Here is a 27,697-nt window from a genome sequence, read left to right on the forward strand (position 1 = left end):
GCCCAAATAAATCTGTTAGTCTTTAAGGTGCCACCAGACTCCTTGTTGTTTTTGTAGATACAGACTAACACGGCTACCCCCTGATACATGTACTGGAAAATTACTCAGGAATCTCCTCTGGGTGAAAGCAGTTAAGTATGTTCCCTCTATGTTTAAAATAGCATTTCAAATTTTCCTATTTGTCAGTGTATATTCAAGTCAGCATACAAACACCAAAAAAACCTATCAATTACCTCTGGAGACGAATCTGGTATCCTGTACTCTTGCCATTACCACACACTTCTGCCCTTTCAGCTGCAACTCTCTCTGCCACCTTAAAATCAAACCAAATAGCATCATGTTTATTAAAAAAAACAAAAGGCAGCTTATCTTCAGTAGGAACTATCAACCATGAAGAGGTTACATGTCAGTTTATAACAACACTAAAACTACCTTTAATACCCTCCGCTGATGGATATAGCACTCTTTTGCCACAATCCAGGAACTAGTGTAGAACCCAAAATATATTTCAAAAGACAGTGGAGCAGTTTTATATACGATGGAACTAAAGGTATTTCAGTCCTCCCTATTATAACTTAACAGCATGACATGCAACTCTTCCTGGGTAGTGGAACTCCTTACAACCCTGCACCTCATATTTCTACTTAATAGAAACTATGTATTTTGTACATTCTAGCGGTCAAACTTCACGAGATCAACCAAGCTGAGAAATGCTCACCTCTAATTTTCTTTATCAATAGTCTTAGATCGAATTGTTTAGCAATTGTTAAGTAACATTAAAGTTCAACCATTATTCTGTGACTATTATTATTATTCTGTGACTATCACACAGTATTGAGAAATGAGGCTGAAAGCGTAGAAGAAACTAGTTTTTGAAGCTGTGCTGCTTCACCCAGTAAAGTGATGGGAAAACACTTTCTGGGCAGCTCAAGAACAGCAAGACATAAGGTATCCAAAAAGCCAGAATCCAAGTACAGACCCTTTCATGTTTTCCTTTACCCTTACTATGCCCATATTAGGTAAGAGTGCTGAGCAGGAAACCCAACTAATAAGACCCACAAAGGTCTATAGGGAAATTCACCCAGAGCTTACACTACCCTTGCAGGTTGCACAGACCTGCCAAAGAGTTCACCTTCAGTGCTGTTTACTTCAAAAGAGCAACACTGAACTCCAATCCTGCAGACACATACTTGCTAGCCCATAGGTTTCAATACAACTACTCAAATACATTAATGATGGGTGCAAGTGTTCACAGAATTGGGAATTAAAAATTGTAAACTCTTTGGGGGAATGACACATCCTATATGCTTGTACAGAGCCTAACAAAACGAGGCCTGGTTCTGATTAGGAACTTTGGGCAGTAGTGCAATACAAGTAGTAAATAATTTGTCCCACAATTTCTCTATTGCAAAAGGAAAATTAACATTCAAAGAAACAATTCAGTTTTTCAGCACTGCACTTACTGAGATAGCACTGATCCTCCTAGGTTGGGTACATACAATCCTGCAAGCAGATCCTTTCCCTCTCTCTATATAGTCATCCAGAATGAATTGAGTAACTTGTGTAGTCTTTCCACAACCAGTCTCACCACTGATCACAGTCACCTGATTATTATTTATCACAGTTACTAGTTCCTATTTTAAAAGGAAAAGAAAATGTAATGTTATGTTGACAAATAGTCTTTTTAAACTGTAGAAGGCCTTCTATAATTTCCTATTCTTTTGAATTCAGTTTAAAAGAACAAGCCACAGTACTTTAAAGGGACACACTTAAATACCCATTTTATTAACAGTTTAGGGCCAGAGTCTCAAAGTGTGCAATGCACTTTAAATATATGACTAAGGCCATGCACAAATTACTTGTGTGGACAGAATGAATACTATCATTTATGAAAATAGGGTTGCATAATTAACAATCCTGCACAAACACTTTGGTTTATGAACAAACAGAGTTTGAAACCCCTTTGAAAATATAGCTAGCCCTAAATAATTGAAAATTAAAGCTTAACTTCTCATTTTTTCTGTTTGTTTGGCTTTTGCATTTTGGTCAGCTCAGTCACTGAAGAGAAACTGGTCTGTTTCTTGTTTGTATTCAGCAGCACTTTCCATCTCACATATTTTAGCACAATGTTTCAGTGTTTGTGCTGCAATCACAGCAAGGGAATGTTTAAAATCCCACAAAAAGGTTACTGGAATTTGAAGAGCAATGAAACTATTTGTTTTAGGTTTTTGTCCTTTTTTTAAAGAGACAACTAACAAACCTACAAACCAAAGCTTATGGAGTACTTTCACCCTGATACGTAATATACACGTTATTTAAACTAAGATGAAAATAACCCCCTTTGGCTAAACTGGTCGTTAATTCACTGATTGTGCATAGGTAGCATAAAACAGCATGCAGCCACAAGAGTGTGATTTAGAGACTAAAACGGAATAAAGACAAATTTAATCAATGTTCAATCATAACTTATACAAACATATCATGACCAGCAATAAAAACAGCCACATCTGGCAATTTAAGATATAATACAGTAAATAAAATGTTTCAAATAGCATGCAACATTTTAAAAGTTAAATCTGCAAAGTGAAGGATGAAAAAAGCTATATAGTATTTTAAATATACTTGGTGCTCATGTCTGGTTTCCATGGAGACTGCTGTCTAGCTGTAAAACTGTATGGTTCAACATAAGCAGAGTGAGCTTCCCTACATTGCATGTCTATGTGCCCGAAATCTTTTCTAGAAAGAAATTAGCTGTAATTATGAAGCCTCCCACGTTCTGACGTCTTTAGAAGGTGGTAAGATTCTTTATAACATTTCCTTTAAAGATATTTCAAAACAGAGACCTTCTGTTATATATCTGGGTCCAAAAATTATATTTTTAGTCTGAATTACAAACCCTTATTTTCCTATGTTTATAGCAAAATAGCAGAGGTGCACTGGATTTCAAAGTAAAAATAAATACATTTACCCTTCTTATCCCATATGAAGGAAGTTTCTCTCGGAATCTCTGGGGAAAAAACAAAGTTATATTCATTTTTAAAATACACTTATGCTTTGGAGGTAAAAATACAATCAGTTTTGTCTATGATCAACAAAAATTTAACCTGAAAAAAGATAACTTACTAATATAACAAGTTGTACATGCTTAGACCTAGGTCCTGCAAACACTTACGTGCATGATTAACTCTAAGTTCATATGTAGACCAGTGAGACTATTCACATATTTACGTGTGTGTGTAAGCGTTTGCAAGATTGGAGCCTTAGAGTCATATTATGACCTTCTGGATTTGGCTAGAGAGGAATAATTGAAATCAGCTTATATGAGTCCATCCTCCTACATAAGACCTTGAAAGCAGAACAGCACCACCTTATGATAAACTGTGACAAAAACAACTAATACGTCCATATCAACATTGCCTTGTCCTTTTACCACCACCAGAGCAACCAGCAGGATTTCTTCACCATAAACTGGTCTAAAGGTGGATTACTGGTTTTATGGATGAATTATCTAATTCATTCACTTAAAAATAATCATATCATATGCTGTCCACTACCTTGCATTTAAATTTTAGCATTTTAGGATGAAATTTACATGAAAATTATTACACAAAATACACCTCTACCCCAATATAATGCTGTCCTCGGGAGCCAAAAAAAATCTTACCGGGTTATAGGTGAAACTGCATTATATTGAACTTGCTTTGATCCACCGGAGTGCGCAGCCCTCCCCTCCCCCCCGAGTACTGCTTTACCGCGTTATATCCGAATCTGTGTTATATCGGGTCGCGTTATATTGAGGTAGAGGTGTTCATGTTTATGTTCAGAAGTATTCACAGGATTTTTAATATTTTCCAAATGTTTTACTATTGCTAATTGCCATGTACAAATGTTTATTGAAATGATGGACAGCTGATAAATTGCATAAAATAACATCATGACACTGTCAAAAAAAAGTATTTTCAAATAAGTAACACCAGATTTTCATAATGACACTTTTCCATTAACGAGGGTATCAAAAGTAACTAGCTTTTGCTTACAAAAATAAAAAACTATTATAAATAAAAACATTAGCATCAGTTGTGTCTTCTAGTTAACCATTATCTAGTACCTGCATTTCAATGTATCTAGGATCAAATTTCTTCTTTCTTAACTCTTCTCTAAATTTCTCATTCAAATCAATATCCGGCTCATTTTCTTGAAAGAGATATTCTGAATCTCGATCTAGGAATGTTTTCTCCAAAATTGGTCTGCGCTTTACAGAAGTCTTCGCCAAGGTTGGTTTCTCTACAGGTACCTCTTGACTATATCAGAAACAAAGATTTGGTTATAATGCAATTTCCACATTAAAATCTTTCTAAGAGGAGATAATGCAATATATGCTTGGCTATTGAAACAAGAACAAAACAGGGCTCCCTTTGATAGATTCCTAGTCCATCTCTTTTTGAAAAAAAGAAGGCTACAAGCTTAGTTGGCCTTTGTGGGGGAAGGCAATGTGTCTTAACTGTCTTGCACTTTTCACCAAAAATATACTTGAACATATCAACTCAGGCATAGTTTGAAAAAGTCCACTCAGCAGAGGTGAGCATGGGGATGTTATCAATTTCTGCAAAATTTAAGATACATGTAAATTAAATTTGTCCTAGACTATAATTTAGTAAAGTTGTTTTTACATGTACCAATAGAAATACAGTATTACCATAATTAAAATTATATATTTTTTCGAACAGTTTAACAAACTATTCCACTACAGTGTTTGAAACCCAATCACTGCCATACAAGCCATCTACAAGTGAAACTGACTAAACAAAGTTTTTTTGAGTTTCGTTATTCAAGCTGAGAAAAATGCAAAAAGGTATAAGAGTATAGTGACAAGTAAATAGGAGTTTTTAAAGCTCTCAATTTTAATAATCTTTGGTGTTAAGAAGACTGTCAATTTGCGAGATAGTCTTTTTTTTTTTAAGTTATTTAAAATTCATTTCAGGTACTAAGCTTGCCAGCACTCTGACAATTTTTATAGCTTTACAAATTACTTTTTCCTGCTTTTAAAAATATTTATCCCCATTGCTATGTGAAAGATCCATACAAGCTGTGGAAAACTAGATACAAATTGCTGTAAAATACATGAAATTTATCACAGTAGCAGGTAAAAAATTCAGATAGAAGAGTTATTGCTAAGCAGATGGTGTCTATTTTATCCCAATAAAAGTATAAGACTTTTTGTTTACAACATAGGATTATTACATTGTGTCTCTTTAAGCCTGTATCTAAAAAGAGGTTTCTCCTACTTATGTAGCAGAGAATACGGACTGTAAACCAATGTAATGGTATCTGAGTCTGCAGACAGAACTACTGCCTTAGCTATTCTCATTATCCCATCTCATAATTGGATATGACTGGAAGATTAGGACCATAACTTTTTTCTTGCGGCAGAGTGAAATTAACAAGATTCTGGTGGTTAGTTGCATTACCGCTATTGTGGGTAGAAATGAAATTGTCAAGAAGTGTGCCTATTTCACTTCGGCTTGGAAAACATTAACTGAGGTTGAACCTATTCACAAGGAGAACCTCCCTCCCCACACACACACACACACACACACACACCAAAAATGGAGGCCAGGGAAGAATAGAGTAGGATAGTACTCTGCACTCCAAATGCCAGAGGCAGAGTTTCAGCACCAAAGCCATTCCCCCAACAGTCTTTGGGGTGGGAAAGAGAGAACTCTTTCCTACCAACAGCAAGGGGAGCTTCAACATTTATCAGATACTTACTAGCCAGAGTCTGATACTCAAGATTAATTTTGATGTTTTAAGAGTATGCCAGGCCAAAGGTAGTTAGATACCTAACTCATTGATTTCAAAAGTAGTTTTAGCACATAAACACACTTAAAAATCTGGCTTCAGGGACTTAATTATGCACTCTTAAAAGATCCAAGCTGCAGTGTAAAGAGAGTCAGAAATTCTTACTACATCTAAACTGAGTAGGAATAAATATCACTATAGCTTCTACAGTTGTTGCCACTGATGGTGAATTACAACTATAAAGTTTGCTAGCATAAGAACAGAGAGAAACTGTATCAAAAAATGGAGTTCACAAGCATCCTTGGAAGTCCAGCATCCTGCCCCCTCCCTCCCAGCAGCTGGGAATGAAAAGAGGTAAATCTGTGGAACTCACTGGGTGAAGATACCCCCCTCTTCCTCCACCTCCTACCCCCAATATTAGTATGGCTCTTAGATTTTCTTTTTTTAACCAAAATTTCCCCACATTTTACAAAAGCCATTATTCAGTTTTTTATTGATTTTCACCTGAATTTGCAAGTACATGAAAATACTGGTTACATTAAGAAAATCCAATCCATTACATTAGGTAGATGTATTTATATTATAGTAAATTAGTCCACGTGTAAATGTGAGACTAAGTAAGGCCGTTGTTGGAAGATACACACAGAGACATGGATATGCATATGTGTACATCCTTTTGATGTTCAGTTCATTAAATAATCCACAGCATTACACTGCTTTTACTTTCAATATTCTTATCTTCTCCACTATTAGTTGCTTCTTCCTGTCATCCTATCCCTCCCCAATACTAACCCCGATATTTATTGAGAAAACTGTGATTTGATTTTTTGTACCAATTTTCAACCATTTAATTTTTGTAAAAAAACACTTATAAATGCCCAGGTAAACAAAATAAAAACCAAAAATGAAGGTTCTTGCCTATTGACTTATGGTTAGTACGTTTAGTCTTCATTGTGGGTAAAAATTTCAAACCCAGAACTCAAGCATAACCTAGAAAATTGTTTGAAAGCAATGGTCATACTAATTATTTTCTCTATGAGTTACTACATAAAAAAAATCAGCATTTATAACATTTTATTTATTTAATCTAATCCATATGACAATGACACCACTTTTAACTTTAGCAGTTTCTACTGAAATCTTTTGCCACCATTTTCCAAGAGAGAAACAGATAGCATAAGTAATTGATTTTTTACCCTTCTTCCTCACCGGACCACCATGACACAGATTCTTGTTCTTTTTCATTTCTAGTCTGGACAGTATTCAGCAACTGTACAATCTGTTCTTCCCTGTGTTCATCCATACGTACCACAGCTCTCTAATTTGAGGAAAGAAAAACAGCTTTTCCACCAGTGTTTAAGAGCATATAGTCATGTTCAACATTTAGTTGCATGCTTGGTTTAACTACAAAAATGTTTTTCATTTTCCTGCAATCGTAACAGTAGTACAATGTATGGGACTACTAAATTAAACTTGTTTATCCACAATGTAGAGGTGAGTGGGTCTTTTCCATCATGCCACACAAGACATTTTAGCAACCACACAGATTTTGACTTATCTATATACTTACAGTCAAAGTCATGCACAAATTATTATTTGTAAGGAGGATTTTTAAGTGGTAATATTCTTTGCATTACAGATATAAGGAGAACCCAAGTTTAAGAAACTGAGATATATCACGCTCACCTCTAGAATGCTAATCTTTTTAGTCACTTTGACATCCTAACTCCCCCTACTTACAGTGAAACCTGTTAACAGCCACCAACGAGACTCTCAGACCATTTTAGCAGGTTAAGACAAGTTTTGATGTATTTAGGTCTTTTCAATGTTTAGCTATTAATTACAAATCCAGAATAATAAATTTTTCATTGTTTTTTAAAAAGACTCTCTCTCTCTTCCTCTACATTCCCTGCCTCCTATCTTTTCTGCACCTCTGGACGTGTACATATACTACAGAGAAGTGTTATTCGAAATACCTGTGCTGTTGCATACACTACTTCCCATAGCAGAAAAAAAACAACCCCTGAGAATCCTCAGTTTTCCCACTACAGCTCTTTATGTTGCTGCTAGAGAAGCAAAAAGTGCAAGAGCAACCTTTTCTGCAGGGGAGTTTTAGAAACAGGGATGAGTAAAGCACACAAGCATGAATAATGTTCTTCCATGCTACCTGTTTTTAACCATTTAGCTTTTCAGACACAGGGGTACTTCCTTTACAGTTTTCTGGAGTTTGCATAACTATCTGGGAGAGGATAGCTGAAAGAGGGATAAGACACAGCCTGGAGCCAGTTTCAGTACTCAGCAAACTCAATACAGAATATCATCTTTAAAGTAGGTTATGTTCTCTACAGATTACTGTAGTAGGGCGGGTTGTGTGGGATGTTTTTTTTTTGGGGGGGGGCAAAACCTTAAAAACTAACTTGTCTGCTCTGTGTGCCCAACATTTCATGACACTTGTCTTCAGAGCAAAGTTTTGTTTCTTGCAAACTTGGCTAAAATTCCCAGACCTGATCCCGGCCCAAGCGGCACAGCTTCCTAGCGGTCTACTGTCCTGCACCCTAGATAGCGCAAAGATCAAGTGCTTTCTTTATGGATGTAGTCTGGTACTGGGGGCGGGTTTGACTGCAGTATTTATGCGGCTCCGTGGCTGAGACCATCATGTGCCCCCTCCCCCGGGGGGGGGGTCACAAATAAGTTGGGGGTGTGTACGTGCATGGAGAGAGCGACAGACCACACAACGGTAGCTGACAATGGGCCCAAGGTCCAGCGCAGCAGAACCCGGGCTGCACCCACTCACTGCCCGGAAACGTCCCAGCGCCGGGGGAGCGCGCCAGGGGCTGGCGGCCCGTCAAGCGGGGAAGGACGCGGGGCAGAGGGAGAAGAGCCGGAGCCGGGGAGCAGCGGCGGCTGAGCGCCGGGCCCAGGAGGAGGAAAGGAGCGAGCAGGACTTGGGGGCGGGGGGGGGGGGTAAGAGGCGCCCGATGCGCGCCGCGGCCGTTACCTGCTGCCTGTCGGGCTCTTTGCTTTTCTGGCTCTGCTTCCGCGCGTACCACAGCCCGATGTCGCGGCCCTTGAGGTGACTGGGGTGCCGCCCCCGGCCCCCTCGGCCTTCGTGTCCCCCCCGCGGAGGAGGAGGAAGGCCGGGGGCCCCCTCCCCCGCCGCGGCTCCAGTCCCTGCGGTGCTCGAAGCTCATCCTCCTCCGCTCAGGTCGCCGCACGGGGGCTGGACAGGCAGCGGAGCACCTGCAAGAAGCCGGCAGCAGCGCCTAGCGGAACCGGAAGTCGACCGGCTCTTTCCCCTTCCTCACTTCCGTTCCGCCCCCCAACGCCTCCTAGGGCGCCGGCGTTTCGCTCTGACAGACATCGTCGCGCTCCCCCCACGCGGGAGTGGGCGGCGCGCGCTGCTTGTTCAAGCCTAGCGGGCAGCGCTGTGGCGGGTGCGCTCGCGCGTTCGGGGCCCTGAGCTGGGCCGGCGTGTCCCAGGGCTTAGAGCAGCGGCCTCGTAACCCCGCCTGCGCGCGGGGGGCTTTGCTAACTCCCCCTTTCCCTCCTGTCTGTGAAGCATCGTGGCTGTCTCACTATGAGCTCACAGGCCCTTTTCCTAGGCTGGGACAGGGCTAGTAAAGCGGCAGGACCCAACCCCTGACTCAGAACTTTTCTCCCTTTGAGAAAGAAAGCCTAGAATCGATGTCAACCCACTCTGTTAACTCGGAAACCTACAGACAACAACAGTGTCTAACCTTACCAGCCAGAAATATGGGAACAGCGTAAAATGCAGGGGTTACTACACTCCTTTTACTAGTTATGTCACTCTTAAATAAAAGCTCCACGTAAAAACATACCTGTAGATGTAACCCACACACCTCCTGGGTGTGGTGTTCTGTCCCCTTTAATGTCACCAAGACCACGGAGAGATTAGTGAGTCTGCTACAGCCCTAGCTAACAGCCATGTGGCTTTTAGCTCATGCATTAAGCCTCACAGGCCCCAGGTTTGACGCCGCCTGCCACCAACCTGGGTCTGTTCATGTTACATAGACACGGAAAATTTTTCACTACAGTCCTGCAGCACCCAGGCACCTTGCTACAGAGTAGAAGCCATGTGCTGCGCTGTCAAGTAAGTGCCTTGAGTTAAGGAGCCACTATCAGTAGTTCTCAAACTTTTGTACTGGTGACCCCTTTCATAGAATCATAGAATATCAGGGTTGGAAGGGACCTCAGGAGGTCATCTAGTCCAACCCCCTGCTCAAAGCAGGACCAATTCCCAACTAAATCATCCCAGCCAGGGCTTTGTCAAGCCAGGCCTTAAAAACCTCCAAAGAAGGAAATTCCACCACCTCCCTAGATAATGTATTCCAGCGCTTCACCACCCTCCTAGTGAAATAGTATTTCCTAATATCCAACTTAGACCTCCCCCACTGCAACTTGAGACCATTGCTCCTTGTTCTGTCATCTGCCACCACCGAGAACAGCCGAGCTCCATCCTCTTTGGAACCCCCCTTCAGGTAGTTGAAAGCAGCTATCAAATCACCCCTCATTCTTCTCTTCTGGAGACTAAACAATCCCAGTTCCCTCAGCCTCTCCTCATAAGTCATGTGCTCCAGACCCCTAATCATTTTTGTTGCCCTCTGCTGGACTCTTTCCAATTTTTCCACATCCTTGTAGTGTGGGGCCCAAAACTGGACCCAGTACTCCAGATGAGGCCTCACCAATGTCGAATAAAGGGGAACGAAAACGTTCCTTGATCTGATGGCAATGCCCCTACTTATACAGCCCAAAATGCCGTTAGCCTTCTTGGCAACAAGGGCACACTGTTGACTCATATCCAGCTTCTCGTCCACTGTGACCCCCTAGGTCCTTTTCTGCAGAACTGCTACCTAGCCATTCGGTCCCTAGTCTGTAGCAGTGCATGGGATTCTTCTGTCCTAAGTGCAGGATTCTGCACTTGTCCTTGTTGAACCTCATCAGGTTTTTTTGGCCCAATCCTCTAATTTGTCTACGTCCCTCTGTATCCGATCCCTACCCTCCAGTGTATCTACCACGCCTCCCAGTTTAGTGTCATCTGCAAACTTACTGAGAGTGCAGTCCACACCATCCTCCAGATCATTAATAAAGATATTAAACAAAACCGGCCCCAGGACCGACCCTTGGGGCACTCCGCTTAAAACCGGCTGCCAACTAGACATGGAGCCATTGATCACTACCCGTTGAGCCCGTCGAGCTAGCCAGCTTTATCCAACTTACAGTTCATTCATCCAGCCCATACTTCTTTAACTTGGCGGCAAGAATACTGTGGGAGACCATATCAAAAGCTTTGCTAAAGTCAAGGAATAACACATTCACTGCTTTCCCCTCATCCACAGAGCCAGTTATCTCATCATAGAAGGCAATTAGGTTAGTCAGGCACAACTTCCCCTTGGTGAATCCATGCTGACTGTTCCTGATCACTTTCCTCTCCTCTAAGTGTTTCATAATTGATTCCTTGAGGACCTGCTCCATGATTTTTCCAGGGACTGAGGTGAGGCTGACTGGCCTGTAGTTCCCCGGATCCTCCTTCTTCCCTTTTTTAAAGATGGGCACTACATTAGCCTTTTTCCAGTCATCCGGGACCTCCCCCGATTGCCATGAGTTTTCAAAAATAATGGCCAATGGCTCTGCAGTCTCATCTGCCAACTCCTTTAGCACCCTCGGATGCAGCGCATCCGGCCCCCTGGTCTTGTGCACATCCAGTTTTTCTAAATAGTCCCGAACCACTTCTTTCTCCACAGAGGCTGGTCACCTCCTCCCCATACTGTGCTGCCCAGTGCAGCAGTCTGGGAGCTGACCTTGTTCGTGAAGACAGAGGCAAAAAAATCATTGAGTACATTAGCTTTTTCCACATCCTCTGTCACTAGGTTGCCTCCCTAATTCAGTAAGGGGCCCACACTTTCCTTGACTTTCTTCTTGTTGCTAACATACCTGAAGAAACCCTTCTTGTTACTCTTAACATCTCTTGCTAGCTGCAACTCCAAGTGTGATTTGGCCTTCCTGATTTCACTCCTGCATGCCTGAGCAATATTTTTATACTCCTCCCTGGTCATTTGTCCAATCTTCCACTTCTTGTAAGCTTCTTTTTTGTGTTTAAGATCAGCAAGGATTTCACTATTTAGCCAAGCTGGTCGCCTGCCATATTTACTATTCTTTCTACACATTGGGATGGTTTGTTCCTGCAACCGCAATAAGGATTCTTTAAAATACAGCCAGCTCTCCTGGACCCCTTAGCCCTTCATGTTATTCTCCCAGGGGATCCTGCCCATGTGTTCCCTGAGGGAGTCAAAGTCTGCACAAAGTCACATAGCAAGCCTTTGAGTGCGACCCCCGTAATAAATTAAAAACACTTTTTAATATATTTAACACCATTATAAATGCTGGAGACAAAGCGGGATTTAGGGTGGAGGCTGACACCTCGCGACCCCCCAGGTAATAACCTCACAACACCCTGAGGGGTCCCGACCCCTAGTTTGAGAACCCCTGCACTAACTCCAGGAGCACAACAAATTGGTGGGGACTATGTACTGGAAGCTAGATCAAGTATTGCCACTATTCTTGGGCATTGTCCACTAAGACAAAGTTATCACATTACACTATTGTGATGTATATGTTGCATCATCATTTGCATCATCCCCAGATGTTGTAATGTCCTGAAAACGTAGGACAGCCCTAATAGATTTAGTACAGTGGCTTGATAGATTTATCTGGGCAGAAAACAATATACATCTATTCTAGTTCATTGGGTTATCATAATTGATCCTCTATTGCACTGGGAGCCACCATACACAATTTAGCAATTGTTGGTAGGGAGAATAAGCATCCTAATCCCTAAAGCAGAAGGAAATTGAGAGAATGCTTTAATTAGGCAAGGAGAAAATTGTCAGGGAAAACAGCAAAAGCAGAAATTCTGGCTGGTTAGCCTTGCTGTTAAATGAACTAGGCTGATGGAAGCAGAATGGTTATCCGAGGGATTTATTCAGACAGTTTTAGTCAAACAACTTGGCCAACTCGGCTGAAATCCAGGCTTACAGCTCTGGATGAGGTATTTGCCTTTTACTTTTCATATGAATTTCTGGCAGTCTGTGTTTTAGAAATGTTCTGTTCTAACAGCTGAAGTCAACTTAAAGATTTCCAAACATTTAAAAACACCCACCCATTCCTGTCAAGTGGTTTTTGTTCATTGTAGGTGACACACTTCCTTCTAAGACCAGACACAACCAGTGTCCCAGAATAGTCCTAAAGGGTGCTGTGCTGTCAGAGGTGCCAACTTTCGTGAAAGACAATCCATGTTCCATGGTCTGAAAAGATTCGGTATTATTTTTTACAAGAGTATGGGTATTAACCTCAGTGTCATCTCTAAATAGAATGTAACTACTCACATTGGTATCAACTTAAAAATGTGCCCTGTAGTTTCAACTGAAGATTTTATTTATGCTTCCCTTCTTGAGGCTGTAGATATTATGACTAGGAGGAAGCAGCAGTATCCAATGTGATTCCCTGATTTAATGTTAAATTATAAATCTTATAAAAACACCCACGGCTCAGGATGGGTGTTTCCATTATTGGGATTTTTATATTCTATCTACGTTTAAACTAGTACTACTTCTGGATGTTCTGTGTTGATTGCTGCCTTATGTAGTAAATTTTGTCCAAGCTCTTTGAAGGGTTAAATTCATCCTTTTAGGTTATTAGTCTTTCACTGTTAATTAATGCTCCTTTTGTTGCCTTGAGTAACATTGTGATGCTATAAATGGCTCTTGACTCTCATTTCTCTGCAGCAGGGGTCTCAAACTCAGTTTACCTTAGGGCTAGTGCCAGTCCTCAAATCCTCCCAGCGGGCCAATACTGTCACTCATGCCGTCCAGAACCCGCCCCCCAAAACTCCGCCCCCCCAAACTCTGCCGTTCACCTGCCTAAGGCTCTGGGAGGGAGTTTGGGTGGGGGAGGAGGTCTGGGGTAGGGGATGGGGGTGCAGGCTCTGGAAGGGAGTTTGGGTGCAGAAGGGGTGAGAGGTTGGGCTCTGGGAGGGAGTTTGGGTGGGGGAAGGGGTCTGGGCTGGGGCACAGGGGGAGGGGTTGGGGTTGCAGGCTCTGGGATGGAGGAGGGGGAAGGGTGCAGACTCTGGAAGGGAGTTTGGGGGCTGGGGTGTGTGGGGAGGGGGTGCAGGCTCTGGGAGGGAGTTTTGGGACAGGAGGGAGTGTGTGGGGAGGGAGTGCAGGCTCTGGGAGGGAGGAGGGGGGGTGCGGTGCTTTCCTGGGGTCCAAGGTGGGGTGGGCCGGGGGGCCTCCGCGAGCTGCTGCCCCCAGGCACCGCCCCTGCAGCTTCCCATTGGCCACAGGGGCGCTCAGGGCGGGGGCAGCACATGGAGGCACATCCCCTCCCCGGGGCCACAGGGAAGGGCCAGTAGCCATGTGGAGCGAGCGTACATGAAGTCACTCAGTTCCGCTGTGCTGCCAGTAGTGGGTGGTGCCCTGGGCCATTTTAAATCGCCCGGGAGATGTGTGTGTGCGGGGGAGTGTCTGGGGGCAGCAGGCGGGGCCAAGGGAGAGACCCGGCCCCAAAATTGCTGGAGCCCCGCGGGCCACATTGGGGAGGTTCTTGGGCTGCAGATGGCCTGTGGGCCGGGACTTTGAGACCCCCGCTCTACAGCATTCTTTGCCTTATCTGCTTTGTTGTCAGTCTACCACTCTTCACAGCATATGCTTTGAAGTCTGATTCTCCAAAATACCAACTATCCAATGCACTACTTCTCAAATTTGTTTCATGTTAACAACCACCTCTTAAAACAGATCTGTTCTCGTGGACTAATTTCTCTCCCAAGTCCCAATGCTATGGTTTACCCCAACCTAATCTTACAATTCCAGCACTTGGTTACATAAAATAAGAGTAAAACAGTACTCTGGAGACAAGATGAAAATAAACACACATACATAGTGGGGGTAGCTGCTTGACTACATGATTAACCCACCCACAGCCCTTTGTTTGAGACAGAGGAATGCATAATTTAATCCATCTCTCTCACTCTCTTTTTACATTGTAATGGAAGCAACTCTGGACACAATCTATAAGTGCTGCTCAACTCACGGTTTAAGAACTATTCATAGATTCTAGGACTGGAAGGGACCTCGAGAGGTCATCGAGTCCAGTCCCCCCCCCATCCCTGATAGACATTTATCTAACCTACTCTTAAATATCTCCAGAGATGGAGATTCCACAACCTCCCTAGGCACTGGGTTTGAGATCTCTATATCCAGAGTTCTTATAGTCATATAGCCCTTCATTAAATAAAAGGGAGTCTTTACAAGGGCAGTGGGAGTGCTCAAAGTCATCACTGTAGACCATGCAGGCTTAGTACAGTTCATGAGGTTTCCCTAGTTACTGCATGCAATTGCTTTCTGTGGAGTCCTAGGCATGTGGGCAATAGTAGCAAGAGCTTTTCCTGCCCCACTGCAGAACTGGAGGCAGCCAGCTCCCTCAGATTTTAACACAGATTTGTAGGAGTAGGGAGAAGGGTGTCTTTGCTGACCCTGCCTCTAAAGACTGTATTTGGGGAGGGACCAGCCAGTCACCCTAAAAGACATCATACAGGAGAGGATGTACAACTTCAAGCCTATACTTCTCACCTCTCAAAATCCACCGTAAGCTAAGAAGTGGGGTACAGGGTGAAGTCTACCCATTAGGACAGTGTCAAGCAGGATTTTTTGTTTGTTTTTGTACAGCAACAGGGGGCATGTAAGAACTGAAAACCTGGGATCATGCATAGTAGCTGAATATATTCATTCATATCTGGACATCTGATATTCATCCTTTTTAAGCCGTCCAGTGGTCAGAAGTTGGGGTTCAGATTAGACCAGCAGATGCTTTTAGATGACCAAGTAGCATCTGTGGCCAGGACAGATTTTCTTTCATCTGTATTTAGCCAGAAGATTTCAGGCTCCTCCACCCTCCTTTTCTTTTTTCTTCTTCTGCCAGATGCTGCTCTTGCTACCATCATCCATATTTCTGTCACTTGAAGATTAGATTACTGCTATGAGCTCCCCATGAAGCTACATCTAGGGTGACCAGATGTCCCAATTTTATAGAGACAGTCCCGATTTTTGGGTCTTTTTCTTATATAGGCTCCTATTACTCCCCACTCCTTGTCCCGATTTTTCACACTTGCTGTCTGGTCACTAGCTACATCGTAAGACTATTCAGAAGCTCACTTGGTAAGTGGAGTGTCCTACTGGGAGTTCTTGATGCCATAAATACCTGTCATGAGTTCTCTGGTTTCCAAGTAGAAAGTAAGGTGTTATCATTTGTATTACCATAGCACCCAGGAGACCTAGAAATGGACCAGGACCCCATTGTGCTAGGCACTGTACAAAATACAGAGCCCAAAATGGCCTGGGACATGTCTATATGAGAAATCACTTTCCGTTTCCCATGCTATCCCGTGAGAGCTGACTTCAAGCAATATGCTCAAACTGGATCCCTTAGTATATAAGGGAGGCATCTGCAGGCAGGGGTCCTCAGCTTTGGAATTCACTCCCCATCCTGGTCTGAAAAAGCCCAGATATGTTGACTGTTGGGGCACGTGTCTCTCTAGGAGCCACTCAATACCAACTGGCAGAGGGCACATCATACTGTTACTCATATCTGGTCTGACGCACTCATTTCCCCAACACACTATTGTTATAATGTGTATCTTAAAGATGTCTTATAAAGGATCGTATGCAAACTGGTAACACGCTGGTCCCAAACTTAGGGTTCAGTGCTCTCTGAAAGTTGGATCATCTTGGCCTGGGAGGCAAGAGTAGCTGGAAACTGCATATAGGTGAGAAACCTGCTAAGACAAAAATAAAAACTTGCTGAAATTAAGTTTTAGTCACTAGAAAGCATATTTTGTTTTGTTTTACTTGTAACCACACCAGTTTCTTTTATTCTTCCTTATTATCACTTAAACCTCTCTTCTTTGTTAATAAACTTATTCTTGTTTCTTTACAAAACCATCACAGGGCTGTGTATTACAGTGAAATGGGAGAGTCTTCAGCTAACCTAACAGGCTGGTGTGTGCTCTGTCTCTTTAAAGGCAACAAACTTAATAACATCTGCAAGTGTCCAGTTGGAGGGACTGGACACTGCAGGCAGACATCTCTGGAGAACTCAGGAATTGGGATTCTCTGCACCTTGAGGTCTTTAAACCACGATTTGAGGACTTCAATAACTCAGGCATAGGTTAGGGGTTTGTTATGGGAGTGGGTGGGTGAGATTCTATGGCCTGCGTTGTGCGGGAGGTCGGACTGGATGATCGTGGTGGTCCTTAAAGACTATGAGTCTATGATTGTTACCTGGAAGGCAAGGTTTGGACTGACAGAATCCTGAAGAGTTTTCTAGCAAGGCAGATGAGCTAGTGTGTCGGGGAGCTGACACATAGCTTAGCAGCAGCAAACCTCTCATTTGGTGAGACTGGGGGTGGGGTGGGTGGTAACACAGTGGCTCACAGTTCTGGGTACCCCAAGCAGGATGTCACAGCATGTTGCAAGATTCCTTTGTTTTCTGGGGCTTGAGAGAGGCTCATGGATATAGAGAACAGGGTAGGAGCTGAGATAGAATGGTTGTTTTAGTACAGCTGGATTTTGTTAAGTGCCAAAGCTGAGTGAGGTGCATTACTGTATGATTTTTTTGTAAAATGTCATTTTAGGAGCTTGCAGGGTGCCTAGAACTTTGGACATTTTTGTTTGAGAGATCAAAATAAGTAAATAAATATTAAATTTTGCTACAAACCACTGTGAAGATGCTTCATTTACCTTTGTTTAAATTTGGCACAGTCATCAATTTTTAGCTTCATACTGCTTTTTTTGTCAGTCATCTGACTGTAACTTTATAAAATTAAAGACGGCAGAAGAAACCAAATAACGCAGCAGGTGGTTGTTGAAGCGCCATAAAAATGAATCATGACCTAATTCAGTGTGCTGTGTTTTCTCTGTGTTAAATAATTTAAAATATTTTAGCATAGCACACTTCATATGCCCTGGATTCACATCCAGACATTATTCTTTCTAGGGCATTTTGATTTTACAAACATTCGGCTCATGTAAATGAGTAGCAGTAATATTAGCAATACAGTATAGCTCTATCTCTTGTGAGCAATGTTGGATTAAAATTGATCACATCCTGTTTTAATGCATATTTGAATGTCAGCCTCCTGCTTTTCTTCTATTTCCTTTGTCAGTGTACATCATTACCTGCCTGTGTTTGAGAAAGTGCTCTTAATTTTTTAAATAGTGGAACACGGAGGTGTTCTTTACAGCTAGAAGAAAGATGATAATTATGAAGGAATGGAAGTGAGAGCACATTATTTAAAAGTCCAACTAATTTTAATGCAGCCAGAGCCCTGACACTGCAGTATTTGCCTTCCCTAAAGCTGACAACAGTCAGCACCACCCACCACAACAGCACTTTATTTCAAATCCTATTCCACCTGTCTCTCTCAAGCCACACACATTTGCAACCCAGCTAATGGGTATGGTATTGGGAATGTGCCTTTAGGAGCTGAGAGTCCCTGACAGGGAGTCTGTGAAGCTCACGCACAGCCAGCTGGAACTGGACACAGAATAAAACAGAGCTCTTGCAAGCACCTTAAGCAGTGTGTGATCACTGAACACCCGGGGGAGCTCATTACACTGCACCTCTCAGCCACCTTCATCTTCAATTGTGCTGTGCTCTCCTCCCACACTAGAGTTAGGGCTTCTCTACACTTACCAGAGGATTGACGCTGCAGCGACCAATGCATAGGCGGTTAATTTAGCGGACATCCCTCAGCCCGCGCCGCTTCCTGCAGCCCCCATTGGCCTGGAAGGGCCAGTGGGAGCTGCGATCGGCCGAGCCTGCAGACTCTGCAGGTAAACAAACCATCCCAGTCCGCCAGCGGATTTCCCTGATGGGCCATGTGCCAAAGGTTGCCGATCCCTGGTTTAGCAGAACACAACGTAGAGCAGTCTTTCCTCAAGACTGTAGGAATCGGGCGGTTCCGGGCACCAGCGCCGCAAGCATATGCCTGAGGCAGCAAGCCACAGGGGGGCAGCCTGCCGGTCGCTATGAGGGCAGCAGTCAGGCTGCCTTCGGTGGTATGCCTGCGGGAGGTCCGCCGGTCCCACGGTTTCGGTGGCAATTCGGCGGCAGGGACGCTGAAGGCGCGGCACCGGCGGACCTCCCGCAGGCATGCCGCCGAATCTGCATGACCAGCCTGACTGCCGTGCTTTCCCTGGTGGGAATGCAAAGATACACAAAGCCCCTTTCCCAACTTCCCACACTCTGGTGCTGCACCACATGTACAGTGCCCAGACTAAAGAATCTGAGACAGAAGACCCAGTTTTCTGTAGAATCCAGAACTGAGGTGCTATGGAAACAGGGGACATGCTACACAGTTTAGGTCCATCTTGGCATAGATTACACAGGTCTAGTCCATACTGTACCTGTTCAGTTGATAGACACTGGACTCTAGTTTCCAGCACTGCCAATCTGGTGTCTCTCATGAACACTACATTTGGAGATTTAATAAGAGGAGGAAATTAGAAAAAAGATTGGTTTTAAATCTGTACATGTTCTTCCAATGTAGGATCATAAGATTGGCTCTAAAAACAGCAAAGCTTTTTGCTTATAATTAATGGGAGGGAAATTTTCTAAGTGGTGCCTAGAAGGAAACATGTTCAAACACAATCAAGCACTAATAGAATTTTTCCCAAAGCTGAAACTGTGCCAAAAATAATATAGCACTGTGATGTCCATAATGTGGAGTATCGTCATGCTTTGCAAACTGTACTAAGTAATTTCCCACTTACCTATTGGCCATTTTGTTTTTTCACCTAGATACACAAAAATCAGTGTAGTATCAAATCATTCTTTGGAGATACTGAGATCGCTGGTAATTTGGCAACTTTTTACAAGGGAGCAAGTTCATCATTATCAGGGGGATGAGACGGTGTCCCTATCTCCCGTTCTGAGAGGGACAAATGAGTTTGCCAAATGCAAATATGTTCTATAGCATGAATATGTAATAGTTGTTAAGTGCCCATGTGTGAGGCTTTTGTGTGTTTCAATACAAATTAAATCTATTAAGTCTGTGAGTGTTAAATGTCCTCTATTCCCACTGAAATCAATGGGAGCCAAGGGGGCTCAGCATTATTTAGGAGGCACATATCACCTTACAGCAAATTTATGATGAATACACCAAATTCTTGAAAGAATCCCCAACTGGCCACAGATTCTGGAGGGAATAAAGATAGATTGCCAATTAAAAAAAAAAGTCACACTAAATAGACATGCAGAAAATAGCCTAACAAAATCACACAAAATAAACACTGAGAATTCTTAAAAGGAATTTTAAAAAGTTTAGGGCTTATTTGTGAAACACGCCACCAACATGGTTATGTGTTGAGTGAGAGAGAATTCCACAGCTGCACTCCCCTGAGAGGAAGAGAAAGAAGGGGTGAGAGAGAGAAAAGGATCTGTGTACCCCATCTTCTCCAGCTTGTTTGTGCAGTGGGACAGTTTGCAGTGCCAACCCTATGACAAAGAGGAAGTTCTCTTGCTTCTTCTAATACAGTGCGACTCTGACCTTTCAACAGCTATTTAGCTAATCTGAGATCTTAGGCAGTGGAGAGTCCCTCAGGTAGCTACAGTATCAAGTAGGAATTTTCATGCCCTTTTAATGTTGACCTTGCTTCCCAACCCTCATCCTCTTAAAACTAACGTAAGCTGATGGACGTGAAAGTGATTTTTTTGGTCTGGATTTAAGCCTTTTGATGACTATAAACCAAAACAATTAGTGCATCTCTAATTTAAAAGCCAGTGATTTAAATCAATTGACATAGCCTGCAGGAAAAGTGCCCTACAACAGTCTGAAACCAGTGAGGGGCTAAAAGGAAATGATTTATCATAATTTGATGGACATTTGTAGCACTTACCACCGTTAGGTGCTTAAATTGTTTGTCCCTGTAGCAATGTTCAGTTCAGTATACTAGTAAGAGCTGAGGTTGGGTTATGGGTTGGGTTAAAACCCCATTGAGGTCAATAGGTGTGAACTCACCCTTCAGTTAACTTAACCGTAAATATGAGCCTCACTTAAGACAAAAAGGTGTATGTGTACCTGCCCAGGTGCTTTTGGGCTGAGTATTAAGTTGGGTAACTGTGTGTCGGAGTGTGAGAAAACAAGCAGAGATTGAGGTCACAGACAAGAACAGAGAGAGGCAGAAGAAAAGAGACAAGAAAAAGCCAAGCTGGTGCCTGTAAGCACAGTGTGACCCTGGGAAAAGCTTTTGGGTTTGCCAGGTGCCCGGTTTTTGACTGGACAGTCCTGTCAAAAGGGGACCTGAAGGGTGTCTGGTCAGAACTGACTGGACACCAAAAGTCCGCTTACTGCCTGCAGGGGTGCTGAAACGGAGGTCGCTGCCTGGAAATGCCATTGCCAGCCTGCCCCCTGCCTGGGGGTGGGTGTCATCAACCCATGCCATCCCCTTCTCAGTCGGAGTCCACCTCCTACCTGCATCTCGTGGGCAGGCAGGCTCCATGTTAGCTCCCAGCTCTGCAGGCGGCAGGTGAGTCCTGGGGGCGAGGGGAGCAATCAAGCAACGGGGGGAGGGGCAGCGGGCAAGCGACGGGGTGCAGCGGGGAGTGAGCAGCCCAGGGGTTGGGGGCTGTAGTGTCTGGTTTTAAGAAATTTGAAAGTTGGCAGCCCTATTTGGGCCTCTTGGCTGAAGAGACTTTCGACTGTAAGTGAAGAAATTGCTTCTTTTGTTCTTGGGTCCTGCTGCATTCAGAGACACAGGACTTGGTACATTCTTTGTAAATAAACAAAACTGCATCAAGGAAATACCTGACTATCACCAATTTCTACTTCTAACTGGAACATCCTCAAGGCCCCAAACCTTGACTAGTTGCTCAAGTTGAAAAAGGGCAACAATATGTTTCTCAAATGCTGCTTGAATTATAGCCACATCTTGCATTAACTTCTATGTGCATGTTTAAGCCTTTGGAAACCTATTTGTTTTTGTGTTTATATTTCTTTCACATCATTCAAGGAAAGGTCCTCAGGACCTGCTAAAATCAGAAGTCACAGGTTCCAGTTTTTGAAGGAAAAGGAACAGAGAAATCACCTTTGATTTTAAGAAAAAAATAATTCTGTTTATGGGAGGCAAACAAAACTAGATTGTTTTTCACATGCAAGTATTCATCTGGCCTGTTATGATGTCAGCCAGAGAGGTTCTCAGGTACTGATGCCAATTTTTTTTTAATCATAACCCTATAAATAAGGCTTGAATAAGGGGAGTCTTCTATTTCTCCGATGTTTTTCAACAATTGTTGGCAACCTCCAAGGCGCAATTAATTACTGCTGGCTCAAAGACTCATTAGACTTCTCAGTGAATATAAGGCCTGGTCTACACTTAAAAATTAGATTAACCTAGCTTCAAGCTTGGGGCTGTGAAAAATTTTGCACCCTGAGTGCTGTAGTTTGACATTTGGTGTAGATAGGGCTAGGGCGACAGAATAATTCTTCCATCGACCTAGCCACCACTTCTCGGAGAGAAGATTAACGACATTAATGGGAAAAACCTTTCTGTCAACGTGGAAAGTGTCTACACCACAGCACTACAGCAGCACAGCTGCAGACTCATAGCAGTGCCGTTGTAGCATTGACATGCCCTAAGAGAGGACAACCTAACCCTCTTGGAAAGAGGTGAAGAGCTGGGACAAACAGGGTCTAAAGGGAGGAAACCTAGGTGTAGCCAGGCCAGGATAGGAGGTCAAGGTTGGGGTTTATGTCATGTTAGTTTGAATTTACTTTTCATTAATACAACTAAATCCATGAAAGGGTGATTTTTTTGACTCTTTACAATGAATATGTTGACTGTATGGAGCTGAATGGGTACACCACCAGGTTAGACGGACTTACCTTATCTCTCCATCTGTTTCTGAAATAGATACCACAATGACAAATTAGGATGCCCAGAAAATAGAACCAAACTTCATTATGCTCAATGAAAATATTGATTAGTAGCTGAATTCATGTATATGAATAAATACCACGTAGATTTATATTTACAAGCCAGGCAAATATGATACTTAACCTCTCCATGTAAGCAGATGCGAGGGAAGAGTCACAGCAAATAATTTTAAAAAATCCAATTTTTCAGATTTCATCACCACCTTGCAAGAAGAATGGTCATGCAACTTCACTGGAGTTGCTCCCTTTGGTCCAGTATCTCTACATGATTATACCCTGGGTCATTTGGAATCAATCAGTATTGTTAGCACAAAAATCTTTCTGTTTCATATCTGTTTCAACATGCACTAAGAGAACGTGGGCATTTCTGAGCGTTGCAGTGGCAATATCCCAGTCCTGGTTATAATAAGATCACTTGTAATACCACTCCATCAGCATGGTACTGCTATTCAGCCTTTATGCTCCTAGACCACTTAGCTCTTATTTTGCGCTAATTTATTCCACCTCCACAGACAGTACTTAAGACCAGAAAATTCTCTACCACTTAAGGTCCTTTGTAGCTTTTGTAATTTCAATTAATCAAACGTGTTTCAGTGATAATTTGTATGTATCTAAGGGTAAGTTTACACTGCCAGCGAAGGTGTGATCATAGCACAGGTAGGCATACCTGCACTAACTTTAATTTAACTAAGGCAGGTAATAATAGCAGTGTGTACGTGGCAGCACAGACTTCAGCATGAGCTAGCAACCTCAGTATTTACCCAGGCTCCCTAGTGGGCTTCTCTGGAGTGGCTAGCTCACTCTGAATTTTGTGCTGCCGCATCTACAGCACTACTATTACCTGTGCTAGCTAGTTTAAAGCTAGCATGGGCATGCCTACTAGTGCTACAATCCCATCTTCATTTGCGTTGTAGACATACCCTAAAGTTACCAAAGCATGAACTACCCAGGAGGCAGCGCTGTATTATTGCGGCAAATTTTCAGGGGCGGAAGCTCCCCTCCGTGCCCTGCCCTCCTGCTCCAGCTCACCTCCGCCTCCTCTGTAAGTGCGCCACGGCGTCCTGTTTCTCTCCCCTCCCAGCACTTGGGGGCATGGAGGGAGGGGCGAGGAGGGGGAACGCCATGCGCAGGGGGAAGAGGTGGGGCCAGGGGCGGGGATTTGGGGAAGGGATCGAATAGGGGAAGGGAGGGGGCGGAGTTGGGGCGGGGCCAGGGCGGCAATTATTTCCCGGCCTAGGGGCGGCAAAATTATTAATCCGCCACTGCCAGGAAGGGTGAGGTCTAGTGGTTAGGGGAGTGGATTTGGGAATCCTAGGGTTACCATATTTTAAGTGTCCAAAAAGAGGACACTCCACGGGGCCCTGGCCCCGCCCCAACCCCACCCCAGCCCCGCCCCTTCCCGGCCCCACCCCAACCCCGCCCCCTCCCCTGAACGCTTCGCCCCCCGCCCCTCCCCCTGCCCTGCTTCCTGCGAACATTTGATTCGCGGGAAGCCTGAAGCAGGCAGGCAGCAGGCAAGCTGGGGCTGGGGCTGGGGTGGGGGGGCGCGGCCCAGTCTGGCCCCCCCGGCCGAGCGGCTCCCTCCGGTAGCCGGCCGGCCCAGGCCAAGAAGCTCTGGCCCCGGCGTCTCCCGCCCGGCTCGGCTCGGGCCCTGGGGCGCTGGCCCCCAGCCCAGCACCGCCGGCCCCGGCCCGGCCCCCGGCCGAGCACCCCCTGCCCTGGCCCCCGGCCGAGCACCACCGGCCCCAGTGGCTCCAGCCCCCGGCCGAGCACCGCCGGCCCCTCCCTCCCTATTTTCCCAGACATGTCCGGCTTTTTGGGATTTCCTCCCAGACGGGGATTTGAGGCCCAAAAAGCCGGACATGTCCGGGAAAATCTGGACGTATGGTAACCCTAGGAATCCTAGTTTATATTCTTTGGTCTGCCACAGATTCACTGGCCTAGATTCTCCACTGAATTCTTCTATTACATGAATGGCAGATATTTTTCATTATAAGCTGACATTTTAGATGAATATAGGCCCCACTTCAGCAAAGCATCTAAGTGCATGCTTGAAATCAATGGGAATTAAGCCCGTACTGGAAATTATGCAAGACTGAAGGCTTCATACAGAAAATTGCTACATTTCAATCAGGTTTTTTAAAAAGTAGGATAATGCACATTTTTTAAAAAAGTAATGAAATAAAAATGCAAAGATTTTCAGTGTGGTTACAATTATTATAACACATACACATAAGTGGCATTTATAATCTGAATAAAATTAGACATTTCTTAGTATAATCTTAGTGAGTTGAAAAATTGCCATGCTTTTTCCAGCCCCTTTTTTGGTTGTTCTTCATATTAATTTTGTGTTCAATTCAATAGCACATTATCTTGATGTAAAATAATGAACCATTACAGGATGGATTCTTGCACAGTAGCATATTCTAAAAAGATGAAAGATAATACATTCCTTTCAGTAGTTGAAAGTGAGAGGAAGAGCCCCATCAAATAAAGTGGCATTTGTAATGAAAAAATACTTAACCATTATAATGTGAAAAGACATAATTTTACATACAAGTCTGTATAGTAGAACCTCAGAGTTATGAACATCTTAGGAATGGAGGTTGTTTGTAACTTTGAAATATTAATAACTCTGAACAAAATGTTATAATTGTTCTTTCAAAAGTTTACAACTGAACATTGACTTAATACAGCTTTGAAACTTTACTATGCAGAAGAAAATGCTGCTTTTAACCATCTTAATTTAAATGAGACAAGCACAGAAACAGTTTCCTTGCCTTGTCAAATCTTTTTTTTTTATTTCCCCTTTTTTTAGTACTTTATGTTTAACACAGTACTGTACTGTGTTTGCTTTTTTTAATCTCTGCTGCTGCCTGATGGTGTACTTCCAGTTCTAAATGAGGTGTGTGGTTCACTGGTCAGTTTGGAACTCTGGTGTTTGTAACTCTGAGGTTGTACTATAGTACAATGAAGATGCTAGCGCAGATGCTATTGAAAATGAGGAGGTATGACAATAAACGGCTTAACTGTACAATTACAATGAGTAATCCTTACTAATGCAAGTAGCAATGCAAGTAGTCAGTGGGACTACTTCTGTGAATAAAGATTATGTGTATAAGGATTATCCCTATAAGGATTTGAAATCCTTATTAGATTTTCTCAAAATTTACAAGAGTTATACTTAGGTGTTGTAATTCATATGAAAAGCTTTCGTTTCAGTCTGAGAAAGCAAAATTTAGTCTTCCTGCGAAAGTTGTCTAATGACATAAAATACATTATGACAGTGAAACAATACATAAACATGTACCCTCATCTTTGATTTCATTATATTGATAAATGTTGGGAAGTTCTAACGTACTCCAGTTCTAGAAGTCACCCATTAACCCAAAACCTATAAACATAAAATATTTGCAGTTATCATTTCATTACCGATTTACAGGAAATTAATGTGAAATTGTAAAAATACCTTACATCATTATGATTGATAGCTTTAAAAAAACCAAACATATTCCCCTGAGCTAGGTCTTACAGGACCTGGTTCTGGTCTTACATGCATCAACTTTACCTTTGCTGTTAACTTACAGCTACTCCCGTTTTAGGCTGGTGTTGTTGGAGAAGAACCTGGCCCAATGGATATACTGTTTATCAGAAATTGCCCTGCATATTCTTTCCTGAGCTTCCAATGCAATGTGCTTTGCATTATTCAATAGTTAAAGTTACAAACAGATGCTCAGGTGCTAGACACACGTCATATTTTCCATGGGATTTTTTTTTCTGTTTCAACTTATTGGGCTTCTGTACAGAGACGGAGCTCTTCTCTTTGAAGTCACCTTCAAAAGGTCACTTTGACAACCATCCCTCTGCCCACAAATGTCAAGCTGTTGTTGAAACAAGCACGAAAGGTCAGCCGGAAAAAAAAATTCAAAGGGGAAAGGGATATGAATATATTTTTTACTAGTTATTACAAGAGATTTTTAAAAAATTAAATCCAAATAGGTTTTTAGAAGTGATAAGTGAGCCCAGTTTACAGTGTTTACTAGGCCATGTCTATGCTATAATCTTTGGTCGATTCACGTGACATCGGCAGAAAGCCACCGCAGTTAGTATATATACCTTGGGTGAATGTATATTTGGCTCCTGACATCAGTGCTGTGCATACTTCCTAGGAGTGCTTGTGTCAATGCACAAGTGTGGTCCACCATGGTAGATATCCCATTGTGAAACGCAGCACCGTCCAGCACACTGTCTTTTGGGAAGTTTTGGTACTACATGGTGAGGCAGAAATGAGTCATACTGGAGTGACTGGGAGCAAGGTGGTCAACTTCCCAGCATCCAACGGTCTCTATCCTATTATGTCATCTATATCCCATAATTTTCATGCTTTTTTTCAAAATCCCATGAACCTGAGAAGCCCTCTTCGCTGTCCGCCATCCCTGACAGAAGCATGGTGCCTGCAGCGCTCTCTACTATTGTAATAAGCATTGCAAGCACAGGTTGCATGATCCTCTGGTATTTGCACAGTCATAAGAAGAACTGACTCAGTGAGTAATGTGATCATTTCTTGGAGGACAGATTGCTGTGGGACATAGGGGGAACCAAGTCAGGGTCACCAGCAACCACACACTGCACCATAGTAACTCTAACTCAGGAACCAATCCATGCAACAAACCTCAGTGCCAACTCTGCCCACATATCTACATCAGATCCAGACTAACACGGCTACCCTCTAATACTTGCCTACTCCTTGCTTCCCTGCTCATGGAGCTGTACACCGACCACCTTGACATCCCCAAGGAAAGATTCAGCTACTGGTTCAGCAGGTGCAGAATGACAGTTGAATGTGCTTTTGGTTGATAGAAGGGACGCTAGCCTGGTTTACTCACAAGA

The 27,697-nt window shown here is 43.2% G+C and overlaps 1 protein-coding gene across 1 annotated transcript in view; it reads right to left on the reverse strand.

The window, feature by feature from the left end:
* Positions 1-8,990, reverse strand: part of DHX36 (DEAH-box helicase 36) — a 35,120-nt gene extending 26,130 nt beyond the window's left edge. Inside the window, 7 exon segments of the mRNA XM_034781497.1 lie at positions 234-313; positions 1,464-1,634; positions 2,969-3,007; positions 4,109-4,301; positions 6,996-7,117; positions 8,798-8,917; positions 8,919-8,990. Coding sequence (XP_034637388.1) covers positions 234-313; positions 1,464-1,634; positions 2,969-3,007; positions 4,109-4,301; positions 6,996-7,117; positions 8,798-8,917; positions 8,919-8,990 — 797 coding nt within the window.
* Positions 8,991-27,697: the final 18,707 nt, after the last annotated feature.

Source organism: Trachemys scripta, chromosome 9 (genome assembly GCF_013100865.1).
Source record: "Trachemys scripta elegans isolate TJP31775 chromosome 9, CAS_Tse_1.0, whole genome shotgun sequence".
NCBI lineage: Eukaryota > Metazoa > Chordata > Testudines > Emydidae > Trachemys > Trachemys scripta.